Source organism: Typha angustifolia, chromosome 7 (assembly GCF_048772165.1).
Source record: "Typha angustifolia cultivar Huaian chromosome 7, ASM4877216v1, whole genome shotgun sequence".
NCBI classification, from domain to species: Eukaryota; Viridiplantae; Streptophyta; class Magnoliopsida; order Poales; family Typhaceae; genus Typha; species Typha angustifolia.
In genome coordinates, this window is record NC_133245.1 from 12677832 (window position 1) to 12699331 (window position 21500).

At 35.1% G+C, this 21500-nt stretch overlaps 2 protein-coding genes across 2 annotated transcripts; both read right to left on the reverse strand.

The window, feature by feature from the left end:
- Positions 1-864: 864 nt before the first annotated feature.
- On the reverse strand, positions 865-11695 carry LOC140762025 (beta-glucuronosyltransferase GlcAT14A). Its single transcript, XM_073099626.1, is given in 6 exon segments — positions 865-1490; positions 7576-7691; positions 7783-7858; positions 11085-11448; positions 11451-11526; positions 11528-11695. Coding segments are annotated over 6 exon segments (1284 nt in total). The 5' UTR covers positions 11665-11695; the 3' UTR covers positions 865-975.
- Positions 11696-20139: 8444 nt separating this feature from the next.
- LOC140762026 (GATA transcription factor 1) lies at positions 20140-21270 on the reverse strand. The gene is made up of 2 exons (XM_073099627.1): positions 20956-21270; positions 20140-20867 (listed from the first exon to the last, which is right to left on the reverse strand). The coding sequence occupies exons 1-2, from the start codon at positions 21052-21054 to the stop codon at positions 20340-20342; spliced, it is 627 nt and encodes a 208-aa protein (XP_072955728.1). The 5' UTR covers positions 21055-21270; the 3' UTR covers positions 20140-20339.
- Between the last annotated feature and the right edge of the window lie 230 nt (positions 21271-21500).

Below are 21500 nucleotides of genomic sequence, written 5' to 3' on the forward strand. Positions count from 1 at the left end.
ATTACTAAAACCTAATAGAGCTCTTTTCTACAAATACAACCCCTTGTTATGTTCGTATAGTGTCTGCGTGGGTGTAGGGTTAATTGACGGCGCTGTTTATAGTTTGATATTAGCTCCGTTTAGATTTTCTTTTTCAGATCACCACCTACATTTTAGTCTTCTCGTGGAAAGGATCCTCGTTTTGACATGTACTCTAATTTACTCCCTTTTTAGGTATATTTACAGCAAACAAGAAAAAATAAAAATAAAATAAAATAAACATCTACAGTTTGCCTAGGAGTAATTTACTTTGGGTAACATCAGATAGTCTTGAATCTTTTGAAACGAATAATATAAGTGCAAGTTGTGTTCCCACAATCTAGTTGCACCTTGAATTTGATTTAATTGACGGAATGATATTTTGAAAAAGAAAAATTAATATGCCAAGGATAATTATGATAAGAACAGTATCACAACTATGATATTTGGAAAGTTTTCAGTGATAATTATATAAAAACTTAAAATATTTTTTGCATTTGAGAAATTGTCAAGTACTAGTAAGTGTTCGCAAAACATATATTTTTATAATAAAATACATACCATTTATATAAAAGATGCACACAAGTATATAGAAGTGCTCATTTTTACTATTTTATAAGCTAAACTACTATTTTATTCAAATGGCCCCAGAACAAGCTTTAGTGCAATTTTGCAACAAGGTTAATTGAGTTCCAAGATAATAGTCAAGACAAGTAAAGCTCCCTCATAGTTATGTGTATCTATGCAACTTAATGCCATGCCAATAAGTGGTCATGAATATAAGACCTTGTAAGTAGCTAGGAAACTGTAAAAAGTCAGGAAATAGAAAAGAAAGGGAGATATTGGTGATTATGCGAAGGATCAATAGCACATATATAGAACCAATACTGATACATTGATGACCTAAACGCATGCAGTAGTTACAAAACTTCCCAGGCGTACCTGATATTACATGGGTCAGTCCCATATACATTGATGAGAATGGAAGCTCTTATCAGAAAGCAGTTGCACAATAACATTTGTAAGCTTCCTAGCACCTGGACCAGGTCTCAGAATATCTGGATTACCCCAAATGGAGCAAGGATCAGTATGCCCTCCACCTAAACACCAACCTCCTGGAACTATCTTACTGGGACCACGACTAAGAACTTCCTGATCAATGCGGTCAAGAACAGGATCATCCTTGGTGAATCTTGTCCCAAAGACAGCACCACTTTGAGTCATATTTCCCAAGTCACTCACATTCAGCAAATGAGGTTCCTTATTGGGAGATGTATCCGATGTTACATAGTGTAGATTGTCGTTAACAATTTTCCTATTGAATTCAGGGGAGTTGCAGAGGACAGTCTGGAAATAGTTTGTCTGTGGCGAGGGCATATTTGAATAATACATCAGAAGAGTTCTTGGCAGATTGTCAGTACCCAGGATGCAATACTCAATAAATTTTCGACTAAGGATAACAGAAGAAGAACCTGCTGCAGAGAAAGTGGTTAGTTCCCTTCTAATCCATTCATCATGCAACCTTAATAGTTACATTTGGAAGGCAAAATAGTACATCATAGGACAATTCTGTTATCTCAAATTCAATAGAATTTGATGAGTCTATGTCTATCAGAGAAGTAGCGTAATCTCCTGGCCAGTATAACACTATAACTTGAGTAGCATCTATCCTCTTATCAAAGACATCAGGGTAAGGGTGTGGAGGTTAGTGCACAATATATATTCTCCACATATTGGCAACTTATGTCGTCAAAATTTGAACAGCCACAAACTTCCTCCAAATCAACTTACTGTAGGCGGTGCTCGGAAGCCACTGCCAACACAATGTCTTCCAGCCAATTCCAACATAATTTTTTTGATATAACACGTTGCATTCAGCACCCATTCTACTTATGCCCAAATATTATTTTACATGGTTCACCTGATCAGCCAATCCAAACTCTCTTTCTCTTTCTCTTTCTCTCTTTCACTCTCTCATTCTCTCTCTTTTTTTTTCCTTTTTCTCTCCTTACCATATAGCCATTGTTTTTCTTATGGAGAGATCTAGCTCCGGTTTAGCAAACTCCAAACAAACTCAAGTATATAATTTTTTTATTTCATTTCTTTATTTTTCTCTGTTTTTTTTTCCATTTCTTCCACTCTCCCTTTTTCTTCTCTTTTCTTCTTCATCACTGCACCATGATTTTTGTTTCTTTTATTTGATTTCCTTCAGCTCACTCTCTTTCTAATATTTTTTTTCTTTCAGTTTTCACTACACCATAGTTTTTCTTTCTTTATTTTCTTATTTTTTATAATTTTTTCTGAATTTTAAAAGTTTTCCTATATTTTTAAATAATGTTTAGAATTTTATGTAATTAAAAAGTCTGATCCGATCCAGACGACCGATACAGTTGATATAGCCGATATGTATCATTTTTTCAGAAGACCAATCGCAATTCCAATCCCAATCCCAATTTTTCAAACCTCAACTATTTACTTAACATTCTTAACATAAGTAACGGGTCATCTATGTTTGTGCTGACCTTATCCATATGCAGGAAAAAGATACAAATTAGAAATAGTATACGAGATAACCAGACAATTTAGAGGTTTAATTTCCGGTTGACAATTTAATGGAATTAGCTTCTGAACTCAAAAGATACTTCCAATAGACAAATTTGACAGAATGTTTTCTAGAAAATAATATTTGAGGAAACAAGTCTCATTTGTGTCAATCTCATCAGCAAACCTCCTAATTGGATTAGCTACTTCAGTTTTCCCATATTTACCCAGGTTCAGAGTAAAACCCTCAAAATTTGTCTTAAAGAACGATACTTGTCAAATATGAAAGTTTGAGATGGCATGCATATTCCATAGTTTCCTAAAGGATAAATCGGACAAAAGATGTAGTAAGTGTGGCCTTATATTGTACGAAATATGACATCAAGAAAATTGTAACTATAACCTCTAAAATTGCACTCAATTTTCCTAGCAATGCTGAACAATCTTGGTACCAAACCCTGTGACATCATCCAAGGCTTCACAAAAATGGACAAAGATGTGTAGAGCTCAAATGTTATTTCAATAATCAGAAGTCTGTCAAATCCTCATGCCTTCAGAAAACAAATCATTTCTCTTCTAATCTTGGGATAAAAATATTGTTTCACCAAGAAGACCATCTACACCTCTCCAGTGAAACTCCTTGATGAAAATCTCACAACAAAGAACTCTTGATAATAATTAGATGTGCACGAAGCAAATTCTAGATTGAGTCCTTAAGGGAATAGAAAGGCAAAATGAAGGATGAGAAAGGTGGCTAACAAAGTACTTTGCCTACTCAATTCATACACCCTCTCCAATTTGGACCCAAATTTTGTAGAAGCTCCATCATCTATGCTTGGAACAAATTGGGCCATTTAGCTCAACATTTATTATATTGCAGTTGAGAGTTATTATACTACAATGCTTTATGATCAGAAATGGTTATAATGATCAAGTCGTGTAACATTTATGGATTTACCTATTCACTAAGGTGGCATTTGGATTGAGAATAGGGCAACCTACTTTAAACCATTCTCCTCTCTCCTCTCCTCATCCATCTAACTATTTGACATTTACCAAAAAATTCCAATTACCATTTTCCCATTGAAAAGGCATCACTTCAATCAATAATCATTTCATTCATTCTCCCCCTCTCATCTCTCTCCTCTCTTCATCCATACACTATAATGGGTATTTTGTTCATTTGATATAAAATATTTCCTAACCCACTAACCCACTACTTTTATGTGGTAACAATGACACCACTATTCTAGTTTGCAACCAAATACTCAATTTCCCTCAACCTATTTAAGATACCTAAATGATGTTAAAAAATGGGTATAATTAAGCACGTTCCAAATGGCGCATAAAGTAAGCCATGCATTCCAATCGGAGCATAAAGTAAGCCATGGGATATCTCTCCTGACAGCAGAACTGTCATATCTATCTGTTAATAATCATTAGGAATAAAGATGCCCTATGTCCTACAAGTTCCAATTCTAAAATTGACTCTGATACCAGATATGATGCATCCAAATGCAAAGGCTAATTAAAAAGACTGAGAGATCACAAAGTTGTAAGGGTATTAAGTTAAAATACTTAGATATTACCGATTAGTAGTGAAAGATAACTTTGATAAATGAAGCATGCCATATCACTCCGCAAGCGAATATGCAGCAAGAATAAATAGTCTTGATCAATATTTTATAGTAAAATTTAAGTAATAAATCAACAATGGTCGTGCTAACTAACACAAAGAGCGGTTGGCACTTACCGTGCTAATGACATATTAGCACGTGGCATGAGGGGTGTCGCATGACACCTCTCCTAACAATGATCCGCTCACTGTTGCTGCTCGTCTTCACCCTTTGCCACTTGCCATCGAGCTTCTTTCACCCTTTGCCATCGACCTCATCGTCAACCTTGCTTCGCTACTCACAGTCAACCTCATAGTCGACCTTGCTGCCGACTACGTCAAGCTTGGGCATACAAACTATGGGCAACGACCAAGCCGGCAGTGAGCGGCAACTGCAAGGTTAATGACGAGCGGGGGTGAAAGTGAGTACTCTCCCTCCTCTTTTTCTCTTTCTCTTTTGCAGCACGGTCGACAAGTGCCGCGGCACGAGCCGTATCGTGCTAACTGATGGTGGCACGGGCTGTGCTATAAGCACAACCATCCTTGCAATGAATAACTTGATCAAATTAGAAAAGGAACCTCAAAATCTAACCGGAGAGCATCCAAAGGGTGTTAATTTGGCTTATAACAAAGACACAATTGATAATTAATGGTCAATATAGACTAGGATGTGGCAACAAGCTTGATATCATCTTAATCACACGCATTTTCCTGCCATAAGGATCAACTAGAGCATGATTCAAATTTGACAAGTTCTAAAAAGAATTAATGACTTCTTCACAACCAACAGTCTATCTAACATCAACCAAATCCATGGTTCCTAGTTTTGGCCGATCCCGATCTACTATTGACTAGTTTCAATAGGGTATTGGCCAGATCAGTTTATATTTTATCTATATCAGGCAAGTTTTGGCAAAAAAATAAACCGAAATCGAGAGAGAGAGAGGAAGGATATTAAGAAAGTAAAGGAGAGAGAGAGAAAAGAGAGAAAGAAAGAGGAGCTCATTGGAGAGAAATAGATAGAGAGAAAATTAAAAGAAAAAATTACATATCTAAGGTTGGAGATTGACAGAACCCGATCTATATCGGAGGAGTTTACTGGACGTTAATGGAGGCTGAAATGAGAAGCATCAGCTTAAGAGATAGAAGGGGTAGGAGAGGAAGAGTGAGATTGTGGGGGAGGGGGAGTCGGGGAGGGAGAGGTTTCGAGGGAGATCATTTTTTTTTTATTTTTGAGTGAGTGAGATTAGAGATAAGGAGTAGATGCGAAAGAGAATTAGTGAGGGAGAGAGTTAGAAAAAAATTTGATTTACTTGAGAGGGAGAGATTGTGTGTGAAAGGGGGAGAGAGTGTGAGTAGTAGAAAGGGAGAGACATTAAAATTAAGAAAATAGTATTTTTATTTTTTAGACTTTATATATGAATAATTTATATTTATATCTTATTATTATTTTTTCTAAAACTTTTAGAATTTTTTTGTATTTAAAAATTATTTTAAAATACAAGCTGATGCATACAGCTGATAATTATCATATTTTTATATGGCCAATTTTGATCCCAATTTCGATACTTTGAACCTTACTATAATTCTAGAAACAACTACTTTGGGTTCTAGTGACACTGCATCCTATAAAACTAAATACTTAACTATACATAAATAAAATTAAAATGAGAAATCATATATTATATCACTTAATAGTCAATACTTTCTGTTTTATTTTTCTATTTACAACACATCCCAATTATATGACTAGCCAAAATTTACTAAATTCCATCTTCTAACAAACTTAATGCACTTCAATTTGTCATCCAAATCTCAAAATGAGATGCACTGACAAAATGCTCAAAGGGAAAAATAAATATTTTTCACTTTTTATGTGACATCAAATTAATAATTACCACCCTATTTCAAATCTTCCTTTATCTATCTCTATTTTCCATCCAAAATAAATATATTTCTCTCCAAAAAAAAATTTAAAACTTACTAAATCTATATTTAATTATAGAGTGGTTATAGGCTTGTGAGCTTTTAAGCTGGCAATAACTCACTTTCTCTTTTTAATAAAGTTTGCAAAATGAAGAACTTCTTAAAAACTATTTAAAAATAATAATATTAAATAATATAGTCTTAACTCTTAACGTTAGCTTATAAAAAAACAAAAGAAAAATAAAAAATGGTAACATTATGTTATTATTTTAAAAAAAATGTTAACCTTATGTTATTTTAAAAAAATTAAAATTTTAAAAAATAATAATATATTTAGGTATATGCATACTTGTAAGCACATTTGCAGACTTACATGCATGTATGTAGCCCGTTTGTAGGCTTACGAACATCTAAGCCCGCAAATCAATAATTTAAATTTTTTTTATTAATAAAATAATATATTTTAAATTTTATCATGAAAGTCAAAGGGCATTTTGGTTCATTAATTTTATATATCATTTATTTCCCTCCAAAATTAATAGTTTTTTTTTCCCATCACATCAAAAATAATAATTATATTTTAACCTAGTTCACAACCAAACATCATATTTTCTTAGCCTAATTCAAAATCTTTAATTCAAAACTAAGAAATAGTGCTAGTTAATCAAATTCGGCACTTAACCTCAAACCAAATAAGGCCCATAGAATTATGTGGGAATCTAGCTTTCCTTAGGAAAATTTTTCTACACGGGTGTTTGGATAATTTTTTCAAGGAAAGTTGTTCCACAAGAAACACTCGTTTCCTGCATGGATTTTTTTTCTCCTTACACTCTCCCTCACTCTCTTCTCTCTTACTCTCCCTTTCCCATCTCTCCCTCTCCATTTCATATCACCACTCTCTTCTCTCCTCCACCTTCTCAACCCAACACCACCAGCACCACTACCTCCTCCTCCTCCACCCACCACCACCTCCTCTCACACCACCACCTTCTCCTTCTCCTCCTCCTCTATCAATCACCAACTCCTCCTAATTCTACTCCTGTTCTCCTCCACCCACTACCTCTTCCCCCTCCTCCTTTGTCCACCACCACAACCACCACTTCCTCCTCGCATCTCTCTTCTTTATATATTTTTCCTCCAAAGTTTCCTAATCTATCCAAACATGATAAATTCCAATCCAAAGGAAAATAATCACATTTTTCTATACCTACATGTTCAAATTCCTATAGAAAATTATCCCAATTTACCAAATAGGCCCTTATAGACATTTTACATTGTTCTTAAAAATAATAAGGACGAACTGGAATTATTGTATGGGTATTTCAGAGAAACATTCCCAGTTGTGGTTGTACAAATTACAAATAAAGATAAGACACTTTGATGTTATAGAGCCACATAATGTTCTTAGACTTTATAAAATGCAATCTTCTAATGGGAATCAATTCAGTTATATAGTAACAGAAAATAAAACTAACCTGTGAATAACCTATAAGCATTCGGCAGCTCACGCTTTTGTGTAGCATAAAATATGTCAGTCCTGGATGAAAGATAAAGACCAGGATCAACAATAATTGGCCTGATTCTTCGTGACCTGTGTAAGACAGAGTTGTAATAATAATTATAGCCAAACCAATGGTAAAGGTCAAATATAACCAAAAGAAACAAAAGTGAGATGTCCATACTCTCTCGAACCAATATAATTTGTATGCTGAATAAAGTTGAGATCCCTCGGTAAGAAAGAGAAAACATGAAGAAGATCTGGAGAACATTAAAACTCAAGTCAAGCAGCAAGAATTATTGCCAGAAATATGCTATTACAATCCATAGCACAGATTTATAGTCAAACATGACACCTTTAAGCTAAAGGACATAAAGTTTCTATGATATCTTACTAAAGTGCAAACAGTTCATCACTATTACATGCTATGCCAAAAATAGCGATTAGCAAAGTTTGCTATTTGACTAGATCATTTGCAGCATTCAGTGTCTCGTAAGCAACTTGTGAGATATTAGCTGCATCATTCACATGAGGAAGCAGAATTCTTAGGATATAAATGAAGAATAAGACCATTTATCCTATTGTGAGGAGATTTTTTATATTATTATATTATTATATGTGACATCATTAAAATGAACATAGATCTATATTCAACTATGCATATTTAGAGGAGTCTCCAAATCCACCCAACATACATGTTATTTATATTGCCTCTTGCCTCCACAGAAAGCATCTCAAGGATGTTGCACTACTGCGCTCATGCACCTTAGTAGGTTGTGAGATATCTAGTTTAATACAGGGAGACGTAATGAAGGAGAAAGAGGACCATTATGAGAAGTACAAAAGGGCAAGGTTCTATAATAGAACAAATTTTCTTACAACTAACTGCAGTTTAACAACAGAAGGATAAGATTATCAAGGATGATCATTGCCAACAAAGCCTCAGAAGGATGACCAAACTGGTGGGGCTGGCATCGCTGGCATGGCAACATGACCAAATTCGTTGTAGGAGTGAGATGGCAAGGTTGAGGTAGAGGTCCTTAGAGCGTTAGGAAACAAGGAGGATGATAGGTGGGAAACATTGCTGCCAAAGCCATAGAAGAGATAGGTGAGAATAAAGATTAGTGACAAGAATAGGAAGAGTAGAGAGGAGACAAAGAGGAAACTGATCCAGGAAAGGAAATTATTTTTCAGAATAGCATCCAAATCAGCCATATTTGATGACCAAATTTTATCCCCTAATAGATCCAGGTGCAAAGATTAAGTATATGTGAACAAGTAAAACTGTAAAACTACAAAGAAGAAAAACTGAATACTTTTATTCCTTAAAAGAAATGGGGATAAATTTCAAATGTTGGCTCCATATCAGAACCAGATCTGGACCTTCCAATCATGTAATTTAGATTAAATTGCTCAATTCTTCAACTGCATTAGGAAAACATCCCAATAATCCTTTCCACCCTCTCACTTGCATGATTAGTTCTATCCGATGTTAATACTTGTTAAAGCAAACGTTCTGCTTTCTCACCCAATTTATGTTTCCTTTTGTCCATCTTTATTTCTCAAAAGCCATTCTTCAATTGCAGCACATCACATTGTCCAAACTGAAGGTCATAATGATTTCTACCCTGAGATCATAGGTCAACAGCTGGAGTAAAATTGTGGCAAAATGTGCCTCAAAAGTGTATCATGACATTTTGTAAACATGACAGTGTAAAGTCTATTTTGTTGACAATTTTTTTTTTTTTTTTTTGACCTAGCTCTTCTGCATTTTACCTACATAATTAACCAATTCAAGTCGCTGATTAGATGAAGTGGTGATGGATCAAGTGACTAAGAAGTAAGGGTTTACAAATGGTTTTATAGTTGTTTTCACTTTACAGTTTACGCTCAGTAAAATAATAAGGTGGATCTGCCACCTTCTCATGTTACTATTATCGTAAATTATGGTACTCTACACAGATATGTAGTTAAAAACCCACAACCTCCTACATTACATAACAGTACTCCCTGCTATCATATCAGTCCAAATGCACTACCACTTCAGACAGAACGCATCCAGGAGACATGGCTTACATGCACCCAAGGAGGTAAGAACTAAGAACTTCATGATGATTTATGAGGCATCAAACTTTAGATAGCATTTAAAGAGGATCATGTTAGGTTTTGTAATTGACAAATTTGTGACTAAATAAAGATAGTCATAATATACTTTTTCTATTTTTTACTATATAAGTTGTGACATAATACCTTATGGAGTTTGGAAGATAAATGGAGCCGGTGTAGTAAAGATTAAAATTCGTTTGAAGCTTGCTCAAAGTTTGTTCGAAGTTTGTTCGAACAACTTCGAACGAAACTTGTCCAAGAGCTCCAAAAGGTTTTCAAAGGAATAAGCTGAGTAGTTTATTCGAATTTATTCGAACAAGACTTGCCTAAGAGCTCTAGAAAATAAAGCTGAATAATTTGTTCGAAGTTGTTCGAACAAACTTTTATTGTTTAAAGTTGTTCAAACAAACTTCGAACAAAATTTGCCTGAGAGCTTCAAAAGTCATTCAAAGCAATTTTTAATGTGGCTTGTTCGAACCTGTTCAATGATGTTGGAAAAAATTTTATTCTTCAATCCAAATTAGGGTTTAAAAAACTTACCTTTTTGGGGCTATAAAAGAGAAAGTCTTGAATGAAAGAGAGACACACCACTCCTATAAGCCAAAAAATATCCTTGGAGATCTTTCAAAGAAAAAATTAGGAAGATTAATGTTTCATTTTATTGGAATTCTACTATACTGAAGGTTCCGTTAGATATTGTCTTAAGAATTACAGAGGCAAGCCTACAACCTTAAGGATCATCAAAATTAGGTACTAAGCACAACAAGCGATGCATTGTGGGGGAGTTAAACAAAGCACTATCGAGAAGATTGTGGGTGATAACAATTGGGTTATAAGTGTTTTATAATCGCTGTTTTTATAGTGTTTAATTTGATCTCATAAAAGAGATTCGTGGTTTTTTATCCTTGATTAATAAAGGGTTTTTTCATATAAAATTGTTGTGTTTTTTTGTGCCCTTGTATTTTATATCTTGGTCCTCTCTTCTCGTTCTAAGTGAAATAGATATTCTAACATAATTAAATATTTTCAGAATTTCAGACCATACCCATGAGCCCCATTTCACTCAGAGAACAAATTTTCCACGACAAACTTGCAACAATTTCCAGAGACTAACGTGCAACCTAACAACAGAAATCACTAATTTCATCAAGTATCCTACTATTCATATTCCAAAAATAAACCAGTTAACATAGCACTGCATAACTTCAATGATCTGACCAATTCCAGGATGACATATTTCCTTGAACCAATTTATAAAGTCAAACAGATATTCAATTTTTCCCAAAGAAACCAACCAAATGTCATCTTAAGGAAGTCAATCAAAGATCCCACCTTTCTAATTAGCTTTAAAGCACACTAATTCTAAGAAAAGGATCATACCATCCTGAGTCATAAGCGGATAATCCGACGCATCAAGATTCACGAACCAATCCCACTCCGCCGCGATCCGAAGCAGCACGGCGGCACCATGGAGGGTCGCGGCCAGCGCCGAGCATCCCCGGGGATTAGCAAAGTCAGCATTCCCGAGGACGTGGACGTTCCGAATGGATCGGAAAGCCGCGACAGATCGGACGGCTCGGGCGAGGCGATCGCGCTGCTCCTGCGGCGCCGCGCGATCGAGGTGGAGGAGATAGAGGTTCTTAGGATGGTAAACGGCTTGGAGGAGGCGGAGGATCCGGTTACCGTCGCCGTCGGAGCCGGAGATGAAGTAGGCGAAGGAAGGGGGAGGAGGAGAGGAAGTAGATAGGGCAGTGAGAGGGCCGGCGGAGTAGCGGATCGCGGTGGAGAAAGAGGATGAGGAGGAGGAGGAGGAGGAGGAGGAGGAGGAGGAGTTGGGGGAGAGGAAGGAGAGGAAGATGAGGAGGGAGAAGAGGGCGGTGAGGAGAAGGCAGTAGAGCTGACGGGATTCTTTTGGGAAGAAGGGCGAGAGGAAGGAAGGGGGTGCGGAAGAAGACTGCATTGTTGTTCTCTTTTTTGCTTTGTTGGTTAGAGTCTTCACCGGTTTTAATCAAGGTGGGGTTGGGAGATGAGAGTTTGCTGGAATATTTAAATTGGAAACTTTTATGGTGGGAAATTATGAAAAAAGATCTAAATTTGGTAGTTAGAGGTTAACATGATATGGTATGCATATGAGTTTGAAGAATTCCGAAGGAGTTATATTAATATTTTAATAACGGTGGTTTTTATATTTTATACGGGCTTAAGAAGTGGATTTAATTTAGATGAGTGGAGTTTTATATTTTCAAGCAAAGATGGGCACGATAGAATTTGAACCCATGACCTCTGGTTTTAATACAATAATATCAATTGACCTGCTCTAAAAGCTTAAGCTGTTAGATAACGGTGGTTTTTATATTTTATATTCTAACATCAACTCTAATTGGCTTTATTGTTCAGAGTCTTAATTAGTATTATTTTTATAATTATTTTAAAATAAAAATTTTATTTTTAAGAGTTTGTTTATGATTAGTAGTATCATAGAGAGCATATAACTATGTACTAGAATCTTGTATTAGATAACATATATTTATTCAATAAAAATAATTTATATCATGTTTTATGAGAGATTTGAGATAAGATGTCATAGCTTAGAGAGATTCTAAATATCAGTTTTGGTGAGATGCCAAAATTTTGAATGTGAGACACTATCTATCTATCTTATCCTTAATAGAATTATTCGATAATCCTTTTCTTAATGTAATAATTTGGTATTAGAGTCTCATCATTGACATTTAATTTATAACCATGAATATCAACTTTTCAAAGAACAAAGGTTATAATTTATAACGACAAATATCAACATTTTAAAGAACAAAGATTAAGTACGAGGACACAAACAATATAATGAAATTCTATTTAACTTAGTACAATAAATACCTAATATATTACAATATATATCTAATATTTCTTAGTAATTAAATTATCTTAATGTCTACACAAATGCTCTCTTTAATCATATTTTGAAATATACAATAATAAATGAGAGCATGAGATATACAGTAGAACTTCATCCATTAGACTTGATGACTTGGCCTTTATTGTGAGACATATCATTATAAGAGAGAAAGGAGTATAAAAAACTATGAGCGTCCAAACATCTTCCTTACACATTATTACCTAATGACAATAATGACATTGGCATAAATATAGCCTCACAAGAATCGGTACAAATGCTGAATAGTTGAACATTCTAATAAGAGAGACATCCATAGCTTTATCCATTCATCAGAATTACACATTATTGCCTAATGACCTTCTTATGAGGTAAGAATTTATTGGACTTTATTCGGTATGATATTATTCTTATGAAAGCGTGTCATATTCTTTTGAGTTATATAATAGAAATATATACTATGATGAATTTACAAATACCTAGGATTTTATATTAAACAAAATTTATTCCAAACCCATTGAAAACTTATAATTTTGGTTCATGTAAGGAGAATATTGATGGTAAGATTTTGATAATGAGAAAAGTTGAAGTTTCGAGCAAATAATGTGATATACATTCTAAAGAGTTATCGGAAATAATTGTTGTTGGTGCAGTTGATTTAGTTTGTTATTGACTTGATTCTAGGTTTATATCTTTCAAATATAGTTTTATAACAAATGAGTTTAGATATTCATAAAGAATTACAAAGCATCATCATAGTATCAATTATTAGGAACATAAAGAATGAAGTTTTTAACTAGACTACGATAATATAGAAAGTCTTTGAAGTCATTAAAGAGAAAATACTTAAAAGTAAGATTGTGTCTACATGTCAAGAAGGATATTAAAAGTTTCGGTAAAATAGAAAGGTCGATCAAATTCAAATCATTCTTGGATCAATCTTAAAAAACTACAACGTCTCAGTCAAAATCTTTATGAGTATATCACGATAAATTCTTCGGAGCTGAATTCTAGTTGAATGAGAAAAAAATGATGTAGAACATTTACTAGTCAGATTTAAATTTACCTTTTCGAGATAGAGGCGGATTTATATTTTTAGTCCTAGTTTACTTTATTTGTTCAGAGTCATAATTGAAGGTTATTTGTAGTATTATTTTAGAATAGAAGTTTTATTTTATAGAGTTTGTTTATGATTGGTAGCATAATAGAGAGCTTATAAATATGTTTAAAATCTTATGTTAGATATGATATTTTTAATTAATAAAAAATTATTTCTTCCCTATATTGTGAGAGATTTGAGATGAGACAACTTAGCTTAGAGAAATTATATATGTGAATTTTAGTTAGACGTCAAATTCTTGGATTGGTAAGATGTCATCTATTTATTATGTGTGAGTCTTCGTGAGATGCTAAACTCTTATATTTTTGAGAGATTATCTAACTATCTTATCTCATTCTTGAGTAAAATGTTCGGCAATCCTCTTCCTACTATGTCAATAGTGGTTTAGGAGGGATTTAGAATTTTTTTTTATATCTTCTGCATTATTTCATTGAGTCACATTTTGATTCAGTGGGCGGTACTATCAATGTTATCTAATATCATAGCATAATAAATTTTTTTTATGCATGATAAAATTATTGATAAATACATTATGCACTTATTTTAGTCCGCTATATATATTTGTTAACTTTAACAATAATATTTTAATATTTTCTGAGCATTCTATGAAAAATTAACCAAAATTAAAGTATTAAGTCAAAAAATTTCAGGAACAATTATAATAGTAATTATAATATGTTAAAAGTTTTTATTAAAAATTATGTAAAATCTAATTAAAGGAATCAAAGAACAGTGCTCCATGATTATTTGTGCATAAATGTGAGCTCACAAGCTGAGTTGAGCTCTTCAATATTGAAGCATGATCCAACAAATAGTGAGGTTCAATTTGTTGTATGTATGAGCTATAAATGAACTCCAGATAGCTCATATAGAATTTGGGTCCAAATCATGTTTGAAGTCTCATAGTCTCATATGTAGGACATTTCATGAGGAACATAAAAGGGGCCCACCTAGTTTCCTATTGGTCTCCCTTAACAAATTAGACTGCATCAATTGGGAGGTGACCATGCTATCACTTAATCGCATTTTGCCCTATAATTTTTTTTAATAGAATCTTGTAGACACGTATAATTTATTAAGCTACAAACACAGAATTACAACGAGACAAAGTATCAAGCAGATAATAATAAAACAAGTGCTCAAGTAAATATAAAAAGATGGGGTATAGGTTGTTGACCCTAGAAACAAGCATTCCTCTTAACCATTATGGTGTTAGCAAGAAGAATGTGGATAAAAGAGTCAACATCCTATAGCTCTAGCAAATGACTATAACGAAGGTCGATATAATGCTGGTGGGATCACGAGAACACAGTGTGGTGGAGGAAGCCAATGGCATTGAAAGACTATAATAATAAGAAGAAAGCCACTACACTTTAAATGAGATGGCGCGGAGGCTGAGAAGGAGACTAGGGAGCTGGCAGCTCAAGTGAGCATTAGAATTATAAAGTATAACAATTATGAGAGAGGAGGAGGGTGAAAATTATAGCAATATTTTTGAAAGAAGGAATAATCTAGTGGAGGTGACAACGATGGAAAGAGAAGGAGCAGTAGAGGTTGGAGTCACAAATGGGATAGCAAAACTTGGTAAGCAACCCTCTACCATGATCTCAAGATTCAGATTAAGCCAATGACTTTGGAGCAATAATAGCAAGAAGGGAGAAAGCGAGAAAAAAGAGGAGAGAGATAAAATATAAGGAGGATAAACCTCACTAGAGAGGGGAGAAAACCCTTCCCCTTCCCTAGCCACGCAAGCTAGCTAGTAGTTGGTAGAAAAGAAAGATGCCAACAACGAAGAAAATCCTCAATAAGGATAGGAGAGGATGGCTAGCGTTGGATATGCTAGAAGAGAGGGCTCATAAATATCATTTTTAACCCAAGTAATTTGGTGTGGGACTTATCAGAATGACCAACTTGGCAAGCCACAACCATGCCTAGATTTATTGTTGCTCGCTCTAGTCCAAGCAATCAATGGTCTCTGCGATCAAGAGGATAAGAGGATCTACTCTTTAGTGTAAGAATATTCAAAGTGGATTTCTACATACCCTTTTATTATGATTTGTTATATGAGCATATGTAAGAACATCATATAGCTCATAATCTCATCAGTAAAACTATTTAAGATTGAGCCCATAAAGAATGTACTAATCTACCAACCTGTCAAAACTGTACTCAAAATGATTTTACTTGACATATGAATTTTAGTCTATGGACTTTTCTTTTAAAAAAAATAAGTAATTTGGTAAATTCTACCTCATGCACTCGAACAATAGAAGATGAGTCATATATGAATACAATGGGGATAGTAAAAGTTTTGGTAGGCTAAGATTATTCTCTTATAATTAGCACCACAGAGAGTACATTGTCATGCATTTCTAAGATATTGTATATGTGAAACCATTGTAAGAAAAAAAAACACCTTACATCTTTTCTTTTTCCTTTTCATCAAAGGTTATGAAACTATGTTTTGAAGCTGCATCAAGGCATAATTTGGCACCTAAAAAGCATAATTGTATATGTAAGTGCAGTTTTAAATGGGTTATCTTAGTTGGGTCTACAAATTGTATAATTGGGCTAAGATTTCTCTAAAGTCATTTGTGTTAATTACCCAACCATTCCAAATAGCAAGTAATTACATGGGATTTTTACTTCAGTTTCTTGACAATACCTAGGAAAGAAAGATGTCAATAATTATAGAGAAGAAGTTGCAGTAAGAATAGCATAGGTCCAAGTGATCTTCCAATCTTAACCAAAAACCTACTGGTATAAAGTGAAAATGAGAAGAAAAAAAAAACTGTAGTATCATATTTTTTTAGATTGTTTGATCTAAAAATTTAAGCCGTTAAGCCTATAATTGCCCCTAATTGCTCCTTTAACACATCCCCTTATACACTCCTAATATCATATAAGAATATACGATAGATAATAAGATAATAAGATGTGCGGCTTATTGTACCGAAATACTAGAGAATAGAAAATAATGAATCCATCTTTAATGCTATGTTAGATAATCAATTGATCTAAAAATATATGTGAGGAAGGTGAACTATGCAATTCCTGCTCAGGCTTCACATGAGATAGATGATGTTCTTTTCTACCCCCAGCTCTGCAAAAGTTATTTCACCACCATTTCCAGATCAAAACTAAGAAACTGCCAATGCTACAATAATTTGTACCCTTAGAGCCAAGCCAACACATAGAATCCATGCAAATAAATGAATGAAAAACTGCAGACAAGGAAAGGTCTCAAAACATATGTATATATAATCCCAAATGTTCTACTTGCCTCAAGGAGCAAATTTTGGAAGGTTAGCAAGCAATGTCACATGACATTTAGATTAAGATGTCTAGCTTTGTCTTGAAGCAAAGTGGTAGCTATAACTTATCTTGGGATACTGAGGGATTTGGCAAAGTTTAAAAAGAAATGCAGCTAGTACTGATATCCAATGCAGATCTGATATTAAAGAATGAATTGAAAAAAATAAAGCCATTTCTTTTTTCTTCAGTGACTGACTTAAGAAAGGGTTTGCTTTAGATTCACTTGAGGAGCAAGAGGAAGATTGGCTCAAGATTTGTTAAACTTGCCACTCTCTTTACATTTAAAGAACAGTTGGAGTTATTATTCATAAAATTTTGTACACACATGGATGTCATTGTTGGGCCCATGATACCTAGAAGAAATTAATCAAAGATAAAAACTGCCACCTACTATGGTGCGATGCCAACCACAACTCTAGGATAGAGACAAACTAGCTGACTGGACCCAAATTTGCAGTCTTCTATAGGAAATGTTATCTCTAATCTTACAGAAACAATACAAATTTAGTGAAAGAGAGTATTAACTCATCGATTAGAACTAAAGATTTTTTAATTAGTCGTGAGTTAAAATAGTATCAGACAAGAGGTTCTAAATAAATTTGAATTCGGTTAGACCCATTTATTTTTTTAAAGTATAAACTTATATTTATTTTAAGTCAAGATTACTTTTTGAACATATCAAATGTGTCTAGAAGTAAACTTGAGTGTTAAAATATATCACGTTATCATGGCTGATACCTTAAGTATCGCTATAAAGAATTTCTTGCAAGTCAAAAAGGATAGAAGAAGCCCAAACTATAGAAAAATTTTGACCTCTTCCTCGATTGGCTAGCTAGTCTGCAGTCCGATTAGCCTCCCGAAAGCAATGAGAAGGCTAATTACATTCAAAATAGAGAAGAGAAGGAAAATATCTTGAAATTTTGGTTTGCACTTCCACTAAGACGCCCATCTTACTTGCCTCAACTTCTACTTGGAAGGGGTCATCATAGTTAGCAGAAGTTACTCGCTCTAGGATCATGGAACCCCAATGAATCCTAATCCTGCACTAGAGTCAGAAGGTTGGTTTTGATGAACCTTTTAGTAGGCTTGGCACACTTGGTCAATGGCTGAGGGTGGCTTGTGATGATGAGCTAGACATTTAAGAGCTTGAAATAGAATTTGACTGGTGGAGATTTGATTGCTAGAGAACACCCATTCATTTTTGGCCTTCCAAAGTTGCCTAAATTCATGGACTACGAAAGAAAGAATATTAGTTGCCAAGTGTGCTAGAATCTAAGCTTCACTACTTTGTTGAGATGCTGATGTAGTTCAACAGTTTAGAACCTTCAGAATCTTTATTTTGTAGCTCCGGTGATGAAGACAATATTAGATTAAGATAATCTTTCATATTTCTCCATAAAGAGTATCAGGTTTTAACGTAGAAAGGATCTATAAAAGCTTATCAAATGCTTGTGAAAAGACTTATCAAACACAATAGCTTCATTACGCTTATATAGATGATGACTCCTTTTTCCAATAAGACTAGCTGTTACTCTTTTCCAATAGGACTAGACCATAGCAAAATTTTCTTCAAAGCTTTCTTAGAGTTTTCCATAACCCATCTACCTAAATCTACTTTAGACTTTACATAAACTACCCGTTAAATCATCTCATAAATAGCCCAAACAAATCCTAAACTTTCATGGGCATTTGAATGGTTTTGTTGGGTGCTTGGATGGTTAAACAAAACATATTTGGATTTCCAATGTTTCAAATGGATTTTGAATGTTCTACCAATTTTGATCTCTTTGGAAATTTGTTCAGTAAAAATTTAAATGATTTTAATGCGAAAAAATTAAAACTATTCATTCAAAAGGATTTTAATATTTAGATACTACAAAAAATTTAAGTTTTATTCACAAATTATCAACTAAAAGAATTCCTTTCTAGTCCATGAGTTGGCATATGATATATGGAAAGAAAGGTCTACTCTAGTAATAAGTTTGCTGGACCATCTATTCAGAAATTTAAAGTTCTAAGGAGGAGGTAAAATAGTCTTGCTTGTTTACTTTAGTACAAGAACAAAGATAGAAAAAAAAAGTGCATCTACTGTTGTGCAATTAGTGATATAGTATTTACATTTCTCTTCTCTAACATTGTTTCAACATTTTAGCTGTCACACCTAATTAGATGCACCATATGAGTGCGTAGGATTCCACTCTCCCAAGAATAAGATGGAAAAGTTAGGTCTTCCCTCATTTTTTTTCTTGCCAAAATGAGTTTGAACACAAAGAAATATATCCAAATACATAATAAGTTCTTCTATATTGATTTGTTTTATAAGTAGGTAAATTTTAGTCCACGAAGATGTCACACCGGATGCGTTAAATAGGGTTATTGTAGTAGCTTCAATTAATATATGTCGCTGACGATGAGTAATTTTTATTATCGAAAGCGGGTAACGATATAAATCACTCATCAAGACAGCAGTTTTAATGATATGCCTATTGAAAAATTGAAATTGATTATTCCGACATTGATTTATATGGACTCATGCAACATGAAAAGAAACTTAGGTAAACTTAAACGACTTATATATATATATATATAAATCTATGTTTCTCTCTTGAGGTGAGATAAGATCCCAAAAATAACGCCAAAGTGATATCACTGCCTGATATGATTCAGTGCTTCAGTTGTGAAGGGGGAATGAATCATTCTTAATAGTAATTAATTTCAAATATGTGGCCTGGTTCATTTCAACATATCTACAATTATCGAGTGTATATATGATATATATTGATTCAGTCCTAGTCCAGTCAATATTAGTTGACAGATACACTGAATGAAGAAAGCATTGGTTAATTGACTTAATTCATATATTGATATAATAACTATATCCTGATCAGCAATGACCAAAGTTTTAATGTTTAAAATTAAAACCACAATGACTACTTGACATGTATATTGTGCATAAATTCTTTTTTAGGGTTTCTCTTTTCCAAGCATTTGAAGACATGCTTCCTTGTTAAACCCTAACCATGGGAAGGAAAGGAAAGAAAGAATTGGAATTGTGTTCTTTATGGACTAAAAGAAAAGGCTAAAACCCTTATTAGAGGCATAAAGGATAAGAAGGGCAAATAACATAGTAAAAATTTGGATTAACCTATCACTATTCCCAACTTTCTTCTCCATTAGTAACAAGCATTGCTACATTAAGGTGACAACAAATGGAATTAATTCACTTAAATCTTCTCATTTCTTTGCCCCACTAAAAACTAAAGAGGAAAAAGGAGAAAAGAATTCCTAAGATGAGATGGGAAGGTGCTCACACCGCCGAGAAAGCGGCGGGGCGGCCAGGCCTCCGGCCGCCGGGTGTGGCGGAGGTATTACGCCGTCGCATCTCGAGAATCCGGCGGTGGGAGTTGGAGTGGATGGCGGCGGAGAAGGTCGGGCTGCTCGCCGGCCGGTACTCCGGTACGAGCCGCCCGGACTTGTACCGCACCCCGCACGCATTGCAAAGCGTCTTTGGGCCCTCCGGCCCCGCCCTCCACTGCGGCGTCTCCGCCGCCTGGCAATGCCTGCACCGCCGCCTCTCTCCGCTCGTCGCCGCCGCAGCTACCGCCGCAGACGGTGGCGGAATCCCGGAGACCTCCCTCCTTCGCCGCCGCCTCCCTTTGCTCCTCGGCCTCACCGGGACCTTCACCGACGGAGCCGCCGCCGCCACGAGAACCGAGACCGGGTTCGCCGCCTCCTTCGTGAGGAACTCGAGCGAGGTCTCCAAGGAAGGGAAGGCGTCCTTGTTCGAGAGCCACTCCAACTCTTCCTCTCCTTCTCCGCCCTCCGCAGCCAAAACCTACCAAAAACCCACCAAAAAAATCGGATTTTTAGCTGCCCTACGGCTCAAAAATCGAGTCTTGGCGAAGGGTTCTGGTGGTTCGAACCGGAAGCGCGTCGTGGTCGGGGACGAAGTCGAGGAGGAGGAGGTCGTCGGCGAAGCATCCCTCCACCGCCGCCGCCACGTCTTCCAACATCTCCACCATCGCTATCCTCGAAGACTTTTGTTCTATTCCCACCACTAAGAACAGTGGAAGATATGAGAGGATAAAGAGAGAATTTTTTTTTCCCCCCTTCTTCCTCTCTCCCTTCCCCTTTCTTTTATCTCTCTCTCTCTCTCTGTAGACTTTAATTCTTACCAATCTGGAAAGTTTTCTTACTGAGATTGAAGGGAGGAATCTCCACGGCTACTTCGTGGTTTTCACCCGAGGAAAGTGTTTATTTTTGGTGTTGGAGAAGGGTTGGCATTTTAGAGGAGGGAGGGGTAATGCTGTAATTACATAGAAGGGCAACATAGGGTTCACGTGAATTTCCTAAAATTAAATTCTGGAACAACTTTTCTGATATGGAAATACCAGCATTTAGCAAATATATTATTACAATTTTTTATTTAAATTAGTCGATAATTGATAAAATAAAAATAAAAAGATGA

Bases quoted from the DNA above. Each gene is read 5' to 3' on its own strand.
- LOC140762026 (XM_073099627.1), bottom strand. From the start codon at position 21,054: ATGGTGGAGATGTTGGAAGACGTGGCGGCGGCGGTGGAGGGATGCTTC. The intron at 20,868-20,955 runs GTTCGAACCACC...GGTTTTTGGTAG, and splicing joins CCGACCACGACGCGCTTCCG to GTTTTGGCTGCGGAGGGCGG.